The sequence below is a fragment of the Podarcis cretensis genome, assembly GCF_951804945.1.
Source record: "Podarcis cretensis genome assembly, chromosome: 15".
In the NCBI taxonomy this organism is placed as follows: Eukaryota; Metazoa; Chordata; class Lepidosauria; order Squamata; family Lacertidae; genus Podarcis; species Podarcis cretensis.
Window position 1 is genome coordinate 15956915 of NC_137185.1, and position 13892 is coordinate 15970806.

Consider the following 13892-nt stretch of genomic DNA (forward strand, 5'->3'; position numbering starts at 1 on the left):
CTGTGCCTTGCAACACAGCAGGCTTCCCTATAAGCAAAGTTTTAACAATTCAGACAAATGTTTAAAATTATATTTGTTTTGTTTACTTATAAAAATATTTGTATACTGTAAAAATATAGCAAAGCAGTTTACAGCAATAAAAACATAAAAGCAGATAGGAAAAGCATAACAAGTGAAAAACAAAAAAGCTAAAAACAAGCATCAGTAAATCATTGTGGAAAGATATATTCTTAATAGCCTGCATTGGCTTGGTGGAATAACAAAGTTAACAACAGGTATTTAAAAGTTGGCCTGCTATGTAGTGGCAGAGAGTTCCACAGGTCTTGGCTTCTCATTGTTGTCATATGAGCCTCGCCAACTCTGGAAATGATCAACAGCACTCCTTCAGATGTTCTCACTGATCGAGCTGGGATATCTTAAGGGATCGGGTGATCCCCGAGGTAAGGTAATGGGACCCCTGACCATTAGGTCCAGTCGTAGCTGACTCGGGTTGCGGCGTACAGCTTCAGGGTCATGTGGCCAACAGGACTAAGCCACTTCTGGCAAACCAGAGCAGCGCACGGAAACGCCGTTTACCTTCCCGCCGGAGTGGTACCTATTTATCTACTTGGACTTTTATGTGCTTTCGAACTGCTAGGTTGGCAGGAGCAGGGGCCGAGCAATGGGAGCTAACCCCGTCACGGGGATTCAAACCTCTGACCTTCTGATCAGCAAGTCCTAGGCTCTGTGGTTTAACCCACAGCGCCACCCGCATCCCGATCCCCGAGGTACCCTGGACTTAATTGTCCAGGGATTTGTAAATTAATACAATATTTGAGGCTCAGTGTGGAAAACCCAGGGCAGGAGGTGCTTGGGGCGACCTTAACAACACCCCTGTGAGGCAGGAAGCCAATACACCCTCTAGAGAGGGGCTGGTTCTCTGCTGTATTAAGCTCCAACGGATTATGCTCAGGCCTTGACAAATTAGCATGGCTTGGGCCACAGGCCCAGCGCTCTCCAGGGTAGACAGTAACAGAACATTCAATCACAACAGAAATTCGCATCACCAACGGCTCCTGCAAATATAGCAGGAACAGCCGGCTGGCAGGGTGAGCGTTTGCCTCAGCACAGCACAGCCGTGTTTTCTGTTTCGGGGGAAGCACCAGACAAAATATTGGCGAGGCTCTCCCCAGTCAGACAAGCAGTGGCTGCTTCTTGGAAAGACAGAATGCTTTAAAAGATGTCCGTCCCCCCCCAAAAAAAAACCCATGAAATGTGTGTTTAATTAACAGCAAAACCTCCAGCAGATATTAAGAGCAGAAACCAGGCATCAATCAAGAAACACCAATAAGGAATTAAAGAGCAAAATAATTCAACACAATAAATACAGCCTAACATTCAGTAATATATTTTTACATCACACAAGGGCAGGGAGAGAAATGTTCAACAAGGGTATGGCCTCTGAAGAATAAAAGGATATTTGTTGCAGACTCCTGTTCAGGTCTACTCTCAAGTGAGGGACTTAGTTCAGTGAGAAAATGTACAGTACTGCTATATTCTGTCTTGGTCAGATTCCTTTGCTCAGTTCTGGGCACCCCAGTTTAAGAAGGATATTGAGAAGCTAGAAGGTTTGCAGAGAAGGGTGACTAGGGTGATAAAGGGCCTGGAAACCAAGCCTTATGAGGAATGGTTGAGGGAACTGGGTATGTTTAGCATGCCATTCATATATGTATTTATGAGGTGTTAGCACAAGGGTACACCATGCTCCTTCTAGGGTAGTTTCTCCACCTTTGGTCCCCACTTTGCACTTAGCTCTCACCTGTAGCACATATAAGCTGTTAGCATGAAACACTGGCCATACCCCAGGAACAGCTTCAATTGGCCAGCTAAACCAGGTGAGGATAGCCGATAGGTCTCAAATCCTCAGTGAGTTAGGGACTTCCTTTGCATGCGAAAACAGGTCCCTAAGATGGTTGGATGGTGCCTTGTACTCCTCCTTCCAGCATCTCCTGCAGCCAAGCTGGTGCCAAATGTCTTGCTCTGCTTTCTTTTGGACCATATCAGCGAGGCCAAGAGGGGAGATTCTTGTCATCTAGGCAGCCCAAGACCTCCATACACACTGCCCAGACTTGCGCCCTGGGGAGGTCACTTTGGTGCTGCTAATGCAGCAGTGACTTCACCCCCGGAAGCACACTCCCTTGTCTCTCAAGACAGAAGGATGCTAATGATAGATAGATAGATAGATAGATAGATAGATAGATAGATAGATAGATAGCAAGAGGAAGAGTTGTTGGGTAGCTCACTTTCCTTTTCACAAACTTAAAAAAAAAATTCCATGGAGAAAATGGTAGGGGGAGCTTGAATGTCATCACTCATAATTAAATACTCTGTTTCTATTGAAAATAGTTCTATGTGTGTTTGTGTATGCACACATTAAGGCTGTGGTTGTGATTTGGAGTAACCCCGAATAATGCTGATTTGGGTGCACAAACTCTGTTCCCCTTCATTCAGGCTAATGCAGCTCTGTGTGGAACCAGGGACAGAGTGGAGTTTCAGCCTTGCCTTGAGCTCCTGGTGGCTCCCCCATCAGAAATCGAGCATTGCTTGCTGGAATCATGGCTGGAGAACTAAGTTGGCTGGATCCTGTCCCGTCCCCCACCCCCACCCCCAAGCCTTCAGGGACAGGTTATTATGCTCATGAACTAGCTGCTAAGTAACCGCTGATGGGGAGGAGGGGGTCCTCTTAGCCCCCCCAGCTGCTTAGGTTAATAGGAAATCAAACGCTTTCCCAGAGAGGGGGGGAACTGGAAGGTGGGGGGAGAGAGATCTGCTTCCCATTTGCCAGTGGGTAACCCCTGGTTACAGGCAGCAGAGTCGCTGTCTCTAGGATGCCAACCGGGCCCTGCGATTGGTGGAGAGGACCAGCCAGGCTCTCCTGCTCGCTGATGGGCCGCCCGTTGCCCTGGCAACAGCAGCATCCAGCTCCTCCTGTGTGTGAGACAGGGATGTCTTGCTGTTCTGCAAACCTCTCCAAAGAGCCCTAGCAACTGCGATGTGCCTTCACCCGACAGTCAGGATCGCGTGGGGTGTGTCGCAGAGGACCCCCCACCCCGGGCTGAAATAAGCAGCACATGCAACAAGGAATATATACCCAATCCCTTTCTGCAGGCTCTGTGGCATGGCTGGGGGGCCAGTGGGGGGCTTCCAGGTGCTTTTATTTGGTTATTTACTATATATATATTCTAAGGAGCTACGTACATGGTGCTCTCACACACATGCTGCATTTTATCTTCAGCACAACCCTATGAGGTAGGCCAGGCAGAAGGAGAGGGCGAAAGGGGGAGGGGAGAGAGAGAGAGAGAGAGACTGAAGGTCACCTAGTGAACTACATAGCTGAAGGTGGGTGGGATTTAAACCTGGGTCTCCCTGGTCCTACATGCTAAGTCAATATCCTTCAACTTGCGTGGTCTATGGGATGTTTTGGACTCCCAGCTCCCTTCACCATCCCATGCTGCCTGGGGCTGATGTGAGTTGTATCCAACAGTCATGAATAGGCTGGCAGCCCAATCACATTTTTCTTCTTTAATTTGTGGGCTAGCTTTTGTGAACTTGGGGGAGAAGAGGTCCAAAGCACTGAGGAAACCCAATCCTGGGACTTCAGGCTTCACGCTTGAAAATCAAGCTGAAAACAAAGAATTGTAGGATTGGAAAGGACCCCCAATAGTCATCTAGTCCAACCCCCTGCACTGCAGGAAACACAGCGAAAGAATCCCTGAAAGATGCCCATCCAACCTGTTAAAAAACCTCCAGTGAAGATTACACCACCTTCCAAGGGAGTCTGTTCCACTGTCAAACAGCTCTTACTACCAGAAGGTTCTTCCTAAGGTTTCGTCAGAATTTCCTTTCCTGTTATTTGACCATTGGTTTGGGTCATCCCCTCTGGATCAGCAAAAAGCAGCTTGCTCCATCTTCCTCAAGCCTTCTCTTCTCCAGGCTAAACATAACCAACTCCCTCAACTGTTCCTCGTAAGGCTCTGTTTCCAGAACCTTTATTCCTGCATTACAGGGGTTTGGACTAGTTTACCCTTTCCAACTCTACAATGATATTATCATCTTGCTCACCCTCCTCTGCACAGAAAGCATCAGAAGCAGAACTAGAGTTATGTTGACTGTTGCTTCATGCTGTTAGGAGAAGGAATTCTGACAGATGCATCTTTTCCTGCAGTGGAACTAGACTATGAGCTATGAGGATATACTCAAGTGTATGAAGATTAAAGTTCAATCCTCAGTAGAAACCCACGGATGATAATTCAATTTGCAGTGGGGGGTTGCAGTTGGGAGGCAGGATTTGGCACACAGGCCAGGTAGGGATTAGAGGCCAGATGCAAGGACCTGCACTTTGCAAGACCAGGATGAGTTCATCAGGGATAGCATTCAGCAAAGAGCTTCACTTATTTTCTGCCCAAGCCAGTCAGAATTGCATTCTTGTCTGTATGCCGCCGCTCTCCCTAATGCTAGCTCAAGCATCTCATAGGTGTCTGAGGAAAGACATTTGTCCAAGGAAGTGGTCCAACAATTTTAGCAGGAGTTGAAATTCCACAGCCAAAAAGGGAGATGGAGGGGGGCTATTCTGAATGGCCAAGGGATACCTGGGCTTGGAGGACAGCAGCAGCAGCACCCTGACTCAGATGCAAATACTCAAATGCAATGGAAGGGCTGGTTGCCTGGTGAGGTTTTCACTTAGGGAGAAATCAATATAATCATCTATATTTCTATCAGGTACCTTTCATAGTTTTGTGATCCAGTTATCCTACTACCTCCCCAGCTAGTTTCAGGCTTCTTCATCAGCCACCCTGCAAAAAAACTTCTTCCCTGCCATCAACCTAACAGTGAGAAGAGCTCCCTCACCAAGCCTGGTTGAGCAAGCCACTCCCTCCTTATTTAGCTGTGGGATGACGATATCCTTTCCAAATGAAAATCAGTTTCCTTTCACTGTCAGCTGAACAATGGTGCAAGGACCCCCTCTGCTGTACCACTTGGGAACAGCAACCCAGCGCTTGGAAAAACATTTCAACACAAGGGGAGTTGCTGAGCTGGACCAACCACAGCTCAGGGTGGTTGCCCTCCTCTCCTAACTTGCTTCAAAGGGAATTGCAAGAAGGAATGGTGAATGGAAAGAATATGGGGAGAAGAAGGGGGCGGGCTTCTTCCCTTCCCACAGCCTACTAAAAAATCACCTATTACTAGAAGACTTTCCCTGACCCACAACCTTCAACCCACCTGCAATTTCAGTGAAACCTACCCATATGTATTCAAAGAATAACATGTTAGAGTTTGAAGGGAATCAAAGGGTCATCTATCCCAACCCCCTGCAATGCAGTAATAACATTCACCAAATGTTACTCTCTCCTCTCTTGGCCTTCTAAATAACCCCACACAATGGTTGCTTACTTTTACAACTCAACACCAATCAAAGGGTGGCACTGTGGTCTAAACCACAGAGCCTAGGGCTTGCTGACTGGAAGGTCGGTGGTTCAAATCCCCGCAATAGGGTGAGCTCCCATTGCTCGGTCCCTGCTCCTGCCTACTTAGCAGTTCGAAAGCACATCAAAGTGCAAGTAGATAAATAGGTACCACTCCGGCGGGAAGGTAAATGCATTTCTGTGCACTACTCTGGTTCGCCAGAAGCTGCTTGGTCATGCTGGCCACATGACCCGGAAGCTGTATGCTGGCTCTCTTGGCCAGTAAAGCGCCACAACTCCAGAGTCATCTGTGACTGGGCCTAATGGTCAGGGGCCCCTCTACCTTACCAATCAAAGAGGGGACCAGGCAGCTGTGTTTCCAAAAGCATCTAAGTGCTTCACTTTAAGACTTGGAAGGACAAGGAGACAGTTCCTAAATGTTTCTTTTTTTCTTTATACAGCATATTAAAATAAATATCATTCACATGATTGATTTGAATCCTTTGGATATACAGATCAAAACACTGTGGCCACGTCATTACATTCCAAACTGCAAGAGTGAATCCTACAGCAGTTTACCCCATAAGAGAATGCATTTCCCCAAAGACTATTAGAAGCCACCACAAAGTCTCCAAATGAGAACTTTCTTCTCTTCAGATGCATCCTTTATCAAAACAAAGAGGTTTGTTAAGTGCCCAATTTGTGGAGCAGCTTTTTTGGGCCCAAGTGCAGGGGACACCCCAATGAGTCAGCAGAATCTCTATGAAAGAAAGGAAAGGTAGACCTGAAATCCCTCCCTCCCCCACCCACCCAGAGGAAGGGAGAATTTCAAGCTACAGAGATGACACCTGCTAACTGAAGCACTATGCCCAATACATTGACATGCATAAATACCATCTACTTCTTACAGTACAATTAGGTGTGGGAAATTAAACCCACTTGCACTTTGATCCAAATAAAACAGCTGAGGCAACCAATTCCATGCCAACAATAATTAGATGATAGGGGTATGATTTCTAAGGCAAAGTAAAGCACATTTTAAAGGTTTTATTATCATTGGAACTGGCATCTGGAATCTTGCTCCCCAGCATTGTGTTGGGAGGGGTTGGTTGGCAACACTCCAAATCCTTCTGAGATTGTTTGTTGTGTTCTCTGGGTGATTACAGTGAGGCATGTAGGAAAGCAGAGATCCCTCCAAGCTTGGCCCTGGTGGGAGCCCGCATCAGCCTTCATGAGGGACGCTTTGTGTACCCCTTGAAGCCAGAGCCTTTGGGGAGGACATGCTTCTCCTAGCCGGTTCTGCCTGCTCCAGGAGGAAGTCCCCCAGGAGTGGCAAGCCCAAAGTAACACCTGGCCATGCCAGCTTCTCCTCCTCCTTGCTCACTTGAAGCTGACCAGGAGGATCAGAGCTGACAAGAAAGTGATGGCGGCCAGCAACTCCTGCAGGTGCTCCCGCCGCCACATGTTTTCCATCTCGGCCTTGCGCTTCTGCATCTCCCATCGTTTCTCGCGGATGAAGCGCTCACGCTCCAGCTGCTCCCCATAGTGGGCCTGGTAGAACTTGTCAAAGTCGAATATGGGCTTGTTGTGGGGCCACGTGGAGGCAAAGGGCTGCGTCCTGGTGGCTGAAGAAGTGGTGGTGGAGGAGGAGGACCCTGCTGTCTTGCCCGAGGGCTTCCCGGCGGTGCGCAGGTCCTCCCTGCTGAGGAGGCCGCGGTCGTACTTCCTTCGGAGGGCGACGCTGCCCAGCACCAGGTACGCCTCGTTGACGAGGGTGAAGCGCCGCGCCGCCTCCTCGCTGCCGGCGTTGCGGTCCGGGTGGTACAGAAAAGACTGCTTGTAGTATGCCGTCTTGATCTGCGCCTGCGTGGCCCCCGAGGGGACCCCCAGCAGGTCGTACAAGTCCTGTGGACCGGAGCCTGGCCGGCCTGTGCCGCCCCCGGATTCGGTCCCCGAAAGGCGCGCCGTCTGGGGCGGGCGGGAGAGCACCGCCCGGGGCGCCCACAGCAGTGGGGCCGCCGTCCCGTTGTTCAAGCCCCTTAACAAGGCCATGGGATGCCGCCAGCTTCAGCGGCCCAACCAGGCCGCCCTTCCACGACTGACCTCCGCCATCTTGGCTCGCTTCCGAGGTAAGGAGCCGGCCGGCTAGTGACGTCACAGGGCCAGGACCCAATTGGGAGGCAGTTCCTTGCTGGGAAACGGGAACGGCCGTGGTTGCTGCTGGGCGGGATGCAGACGGACGCGTTCCTCTGCCAATAGCAGGAAAGAACGCATCACGGGCGAGGGCGGGCAAATGGCGTCATAAGGCGGCGCATTTGCCCGCACAGCTGGTCGATGGAAGAGGAGGAGCGCGCAGAGTGATGGCGTTTTGGCACTCGATTGGAGGGATGCGTGGCTCGGCTATTCGCCAATGGGAAGAGGGGCGGGGGGCAGTGAGTGTTATTGGAGGGCTGTGGCGGAGGGAGAGGAAGCGGGCTACACTGCAGGGCTGTTGTAAGCTCCTCTCAGCCCACACCATAGTGGGAAACGCACTGGACTACACTGCGGGGCTCTTAGAAACCATCTTCTTTCCAAACATCAGCCCTCATATCTTCCTGAGAATATCGTAGCTGCACTGGACCGCTCTGCAGGTTTGTTGTAAATTCAGGTCAGAAGTGATCTGGTTATGGATAAATTCTCTCACAAACTCCAAGTTTCAAACAAAACATTTTCAAAGTTATGGTTCTCCCTCTTCTTTCTCCCTCAGTCCTGAAGCCATTTTGGCTCTCCCAATGACCTCAAATATTCCTACAGTAAGGGAGGCAAATGGGGAAAGCTTTCCCATTGTCTTTTCACTTACAGATGCCGCAAATCCTGTCTTAAGGACGTACTTGTGTATGAACAGGGTGAGCCTGTGACCTGGATTCAGGAACTAAAGTATTTGCTGTAGTGGCGAGTTCCCTGGGCTCGAGTTGGATCATCAAAGAAAAGGCAAGATAATGAAGTAAAATAGCAGCCAGGAGGCCTGATCTTTATTGTTTCAACAAGACTTCAAACTATAACATAAAGGAAACAGAGAGAAGCCCCGAACAAAGGTGCTTCTCCTTTTAAAAGTTCCCCATAGTTACCCACAACACCCTTGGAAAAACATCATGCACTTGTCATAAATCAGGTGTAGCATCTGAACTGAAACTTGAGTGTCAGACCTGCCCTGTCAGTCAAACTTACTCTACATTCCTGTTTCCAGGTACAACAAAGAAAGTATTTACATCTTCCTATTTTCTCCCAGTTGAGTCAAGTACACCCCTTTGTTTTTACTGAGACCCCAATCCACTGAAGCAGGATAGTCATTGTCTTTGCAATGACTTCCAGTCTGGCACTCTGGAGCAGGTAGTGTTGTCCTATGCTTATGGCTGACCTTACCCATAGATCAAGCCCCTCCTCTGGTAGGCCTCCCTCCTCCGAGCAAGACAATGTTGAAATTGTGAGCATTAATTTTATATGAATTTCTAAATGTACATGTCTAGAAAAAGTCTAAAAGCTAAACTAGACACACTAATAAGAAGCGGAGTTTCTCTGCAACCCCAGCTGAGCCCTTGTTAGGGGGTGCTATTGTATAAGCATATCAAAGTTGCTGTCAAAATGGACTCTTCTGATTGGTTGCCGGTTTGACAGCTATTTGAATGATAGTTCTTGATTGGCTTGACGTCTTGCGGATGGGGAATAATGAATGAGTATGGCAACTGGTCTACCCTTATCTATGAGCACACCCTGGATGTGAAGGGGAAGGAAATGAAGGGAGCAGACCAGTAGAAGTCTGGTGGCCCCCGCCATGGGAACAGGTGTGTGCCCCCCCATTCTGATTCCGGTAACATTACCATCACAAAAGAATGGGCAAGCTGCCCAGGTAATGGAATCAGTGACCACCATCAGGTATCCTGGCAGACAGGATTTCTGCTATAGACTGCCTCCTATGATGTATGTGTGATGCTTTTAGGGTGGTCTTTGGCTAAGGTGTTGGGCAATGTCAAAAGTCTTTAAAGGTTCCTGCACACTTTGTTCTGGGTCTCTCCCTCCTTGCATGGAGGAAAGGGAACTCTATTGCAACAGAAAATAAAGATATGCTTGCTTTCCACTGGATCCTGCCTCCATCCATTCTTCTCTGACCAATCATGGACTTAGGGGGCTCAGAGTCCCATGGGAGCTGGTCAGCAAAAGCCAAACCCCAGTCCTTACATCAATCTATACTGCATGGTTGGCGCAAGCTACTCTCTATCTGCCTCAGTCTCACCTCCCACCCTGCACCATTAATCACAGACTGGGGGTGCTTCCAGACACCAGCTTGACACTGCAAACAAGTCATTGGAAACAACTAGTTTATGTTTACTTGCTGGATTTCCCCTGGAAAGGATGAATCCAGATTAAATGGGGATGCATGTGATTTATACAGACTGGCATTTTGATGCTGATATTGTGTGCGTGAGGAGCACCAATACCACTGTAAAGTCCCACCTGGAAGCACCCTACTTTGCAGGGCTGTTGTCAGCCATCATGCACTGCCACAATGTAGCAGCAGTCTACATTGCAGGGATGTTGTAAATGGGTCCCTGCCAGAACACCCTGCCATATCCGTATAATATAGAGCACTGGTTCCAAAAGCGGACAGCTAGAAATGAAAATTACTTTGAAAAGTTGGTATCACTGGATCCACTTCATCAATTTTGTTGAATTAATTGAACTAAAGACTTTTAATTTGATTTTGAAAAAATGTGCAATTAATTGTAACTCATTTGAATTTTACTGTGTTATTACATTCCTTAGTAGGCCATGCAAACTGCTATTCTGAATAATGCTTTTTATAGGGTAGGGAGCCCTGGGAATGAGTTTTTGGAACAATGGGGACAGTAACCCCCCAAAAAGTTTGGGAACCACTGATATAGAGACTGGATTAAACTGCAGGGTTGTTGCAGGTTACTCTCCCCCTTTAGCCTTACCTACAGAACTAACCATGGGCCACAGTACAGTGTTGTCATAGCATGACTCTCTCACTCATGAAAAATGTGGGGACAAACCACTGACTATAGTATAGGGACATCGTAAGCCACTGCCAGACACACACACACATTCCTGTAATGTCAGGCACACAGAAGCAAAGGTTTCTTTCACTGTAAGAGGCAATCCCCATAACTCTACAGGAGATGCAAGGCAGGGAGAGAACAAATTAGCCAGAAGTTTGGGAATGCAGCCTGCTGAAATAAAAACCTGTTAGACATGAAGCCTAAAATTTCGGGGTTTGCTTAAATGAACGTGTTGTAAGATTGTTAGGCTTACACTAGCCTGCAGAAGGAGTCGTCAGGGAGCTGCCTTGATATATCAAGTCAGACTGTTAGGCCCATCTAACTCAGTACTGCCTACAGATTGGCAGCAGCTCCCCAGGGTTTCAGGAGGGAGTTTCTCTCAACCCTGCCTGGAGATGCTGTTGCAGATTGAAGTTGGGACCTTCTGGTTCTAAGGCAGACACTCTACCACTGAGCTATGGCTCTTTCCCTAAAGAATGCGAGAGCTCAAAGAAGCTCTTTTTGATCCCAATTGTAAAAGGGGGGGGGGACAACTACAGAAAATATAAGCAAATAGATCACATTACAGAATAAATGTAAGCTTTTGCAGAAGTTTTATTGCTGCACTGGGAGGCAGTGTTTCCGCTACGCAGGTGCAAACAGGTCCTTGTTACAATTGTGGCTGCTTGTTTCGGATTTGGCACAGCCTGGCACAAGACGGTTCTGATGGTTTCATTTTGAAAGAGACAGGAGCAGCTGGGATTTATTTCCCTTGGGTGGAGGGTTGAGAATATTTTTTTGCAATTTAAACATGGGCTGGAAAAGAGACGCAGGCATGAGCTTAATAAAAGGTCACCAGGGGAGTTTGCTGGCTAGCGGAAGGCAGTTGCTGCACTGTTTAGCAGGTGGGTTGATGCTGGGGCAACTAATAATAATAATAATAATAATAAATTTTATTTATATCCCGCCCTCCCCAGGCGAAGCCGGGCTCAGGGCGGCTAACAACACTAAAACAGTACAACATTATAAAACATTATAAAAATTAATTAAAATCAAAATTGATGGCAACCATAAACTAAAGTTTTGTAAAGATTGCCAAAGGAGGGAGTCAGGCTGCGCCCTGACCAAAGGCCAGGTGGAACAGCTCTGTCTTGCAGGCCCTGCGGAAAGATGTCAAGTCCTGCAGGGCCCTTGTCTCTTGTGACAGAGCGTTCCACCAGGTTGGAGCCGCAGCCGAAAAAGCCCTGGCTCTAGTTGAGGCCAGCCTAACCTCTCTGTGGCCTGGGACCTTCAAGGTGTTTTTATTTGAAGACCGTAAGTTCCTCTGTGGGGCATACCAGGAGAGGCGGTCCTGTAGGTACGAGGGCCCTAGGCCGTATAGGGCTTTGAAGGTTAAAACCAGCACCTTAAACCTGATCCTGTACTCCACCGGGAGCCAGTGCAGCTGGTATAGCACCGGATGAATGTGATCTCTAAGCGAAGACCCCGTAAGGAGTCTTGCTGCGGCATTCTGCACCCGCTGGAGTTTCTGGGTCAGTCTCAAGGGCAGCCCCACGTAGAGCGAGTTACAATAATCCAGTCTGGAGGTGACCGTCGCGTGGATCACAGTGGCTAGGTCAGGGCGAGAGAGGTAAGGAGCCAACTGCTTAGCTTGGCGGAGATGAAAAAATGCCGCCTTTGTTATAGCTGCAATCTGCGCCTCCAATTGTTACAGCTAAGTGAGACCTCCACGTTCAAGGGCAGTCTACATTAGAGTTCCACATTCCAGAGATAAAACACTGAGAGAGGGTTTGTGCCTAGTGTGCAGGTTTCTGAGAGGCATCTGAGAAAAGAGGGACCTGAAATTCCCTTTCACTCAGAAATTAGTGAATGCAAAAACGTAACAACAGTGGTTTGGCTAAGTTTCCCCACAAATGAAGAATGAGACCATGTACCCTGTCTGAAAATGTCGGTCTTTCTTCATTTGGGAAAAGCAACCATGTGTGTTCTACCAATATAAGTGGGGTGCCATTGAGATTCCCTTTGGAAAAAAGTCCCCTAAAATGATTGAAATGTGGGCTAAGGCACAAGCAGGGGGTTGTCCAGTTGCAACATGGGCACATCTCAGAGGCCTGGGTGGCACTGATGGAGACAGGCAAGATTTGACAGAGGAAAAACGGCATCTTCCAGAACCCACAGTGACTGGGAAAGTGGCACAGTGCCACGGCAGAAGCTGAAGAGTGTCCACTATGTCTGCAGAGAGAAAGCAGACACCAGAAGATCAGAATAGTCCTGCTATATTGAGCCAAAGAGGGCCCATCTAGTCCAGCATCCTGTTCTCACAGTGGCCACCCAGATGCCTCTCCCGGGAAACCCACAAGCAGGAGCAGGAGCCCTCTCCTCTCTTGCCATTTCCAGCAACTGGTATTCAACTGTGGAGGCAGAGCCTAGCCATCATGGCTAGTAGCCATCAATAGCCCTCCCTCCCAAATTAGTCTAATCCTCTTTAGAGCCATCTAGGTTGGTGGCCATCACTGCTCCCTGCAGGAGCGAGTTCCACACTTGAACTATGCGCTGTGTGAAGAAGTACACAGCCTACATGAGGTCTGGTGGCAAGTCCACTTCCTACATAGGCCAGGATGTGGAGAGTGCTGCGGTTGTGGCTTGCGCCGGGTGGTTTTTGAGCTGTGGTTGCTAGTAAATTCAGGAAGAAATGGGCACAGAATAGCCTGCCAGGCTGAAGGAGGCTTCCCTTCCAGGAATGGGGGCTGGCCAGCCTGGGGTGTGGGCAATTTCTTCCAGGCTGCTTCTCTCCTCCAAGCCGCTCTGGACAAACAGTTCCTCAGCTGGGATGAGAGATCTTGCTGGTGCTGCTCTAGCCAACGGCCCCTGCTGGAGTCTCACCATCCTCTGGGGCTACGAAGAACCATTGCTGGCTCCTGCCCTTGTCACTGCCTGGGTGGCCTGCTCAGGGATGGCCGCCGGGTTGGTCAGGATCGAGGTGGAAACGCTCAGCTGACGGAGGGAGCTCAGGACGGCTGAAGGAAGAAAAGCAGGCAATAGACCATCAGCAAAGTCATGTAGCTGGATCAAGCCATCGATGCCGAGACAGTGCTTCAGAAGGCAATTAATAAATCAAGTGTAATAATAATAATAATAATAATAATAATAAGTGCAATGACAACAAAAACTTTGCCTCGTCCTCTTTTAAAAACATCAGTGAGCACTTATGAAGAACTCTGTAGCTGGATCAGGTCTAGCCCAGTATCCTGTTCTCAGAGCTGCCCACCTAATGCCCAATAGGAAACCCACAAGCACAACAGAACTCTCCCCTCCTGTGGTTTCCTGGGATTCGGGAGCATCGCTAGCTCCACTTGAGAATGAGTTGATTCCCAACAGAAGCCATTCACACTTTTGGCCTCGCGAGCCAGCACGG

General features: G+C 48.6%; 3 protein-coding genes across 3 annotated transcripts in view; 1 reads left to right on the plus strand and 2 right to left on the minus strand.

The window, feature by feature from the left end:
* VPS37D (VPS37D subunit of ESCRT-I) overlaps window positions 1–13892 on the plus strand; it is a 103403-nt gene that overhangs the window by 14466 nt on the left and 75045 nt on the right. The window lies entirely within an intron of this gene.
* Window positions 5876–7599, minus strand: DNAJC30 (DnaJ heat shock protein family (Hsp40) member C30). The gene has a single exon (XM_079954631.1). It carries the CDS (start codon window positions 7491–7493, stop codon window positions 6822–6824), a length of 672 nt encoding a protein of 223 aa, XP_079810757.1. The 5' UTR covers window positions 7494–7599; the 3' UTR covers window positions 5876–6821.
* Window positions 11075–13892, minus strand: part of MLXIPL (MLX interacting protein like) — a 46940-nt gene continuing 44122 nt past the window's right edge. The window contains exon 17 of the mRNA XM_079954533.1: window positions 11075–13494. Coding sequence (XP_079810659.1) covers window positions 13373–13494 — 122 coding nt within the window. The 3' untranslated portion in view covers window positions 11075–13372. The remainder of the gene's footprint in view (window positions 13495–13892) is intronic.

Bases quoted from the DNA above. Each gene is read 5' to 3' on its own strand.
- DNAJC30 (XM_079954631.1), bottom strand. From the start codon at position 7,493: ATGGCCTTGTTAAGGGGCTTGAACAACGGGACGGCGGCCCCACTGCTG.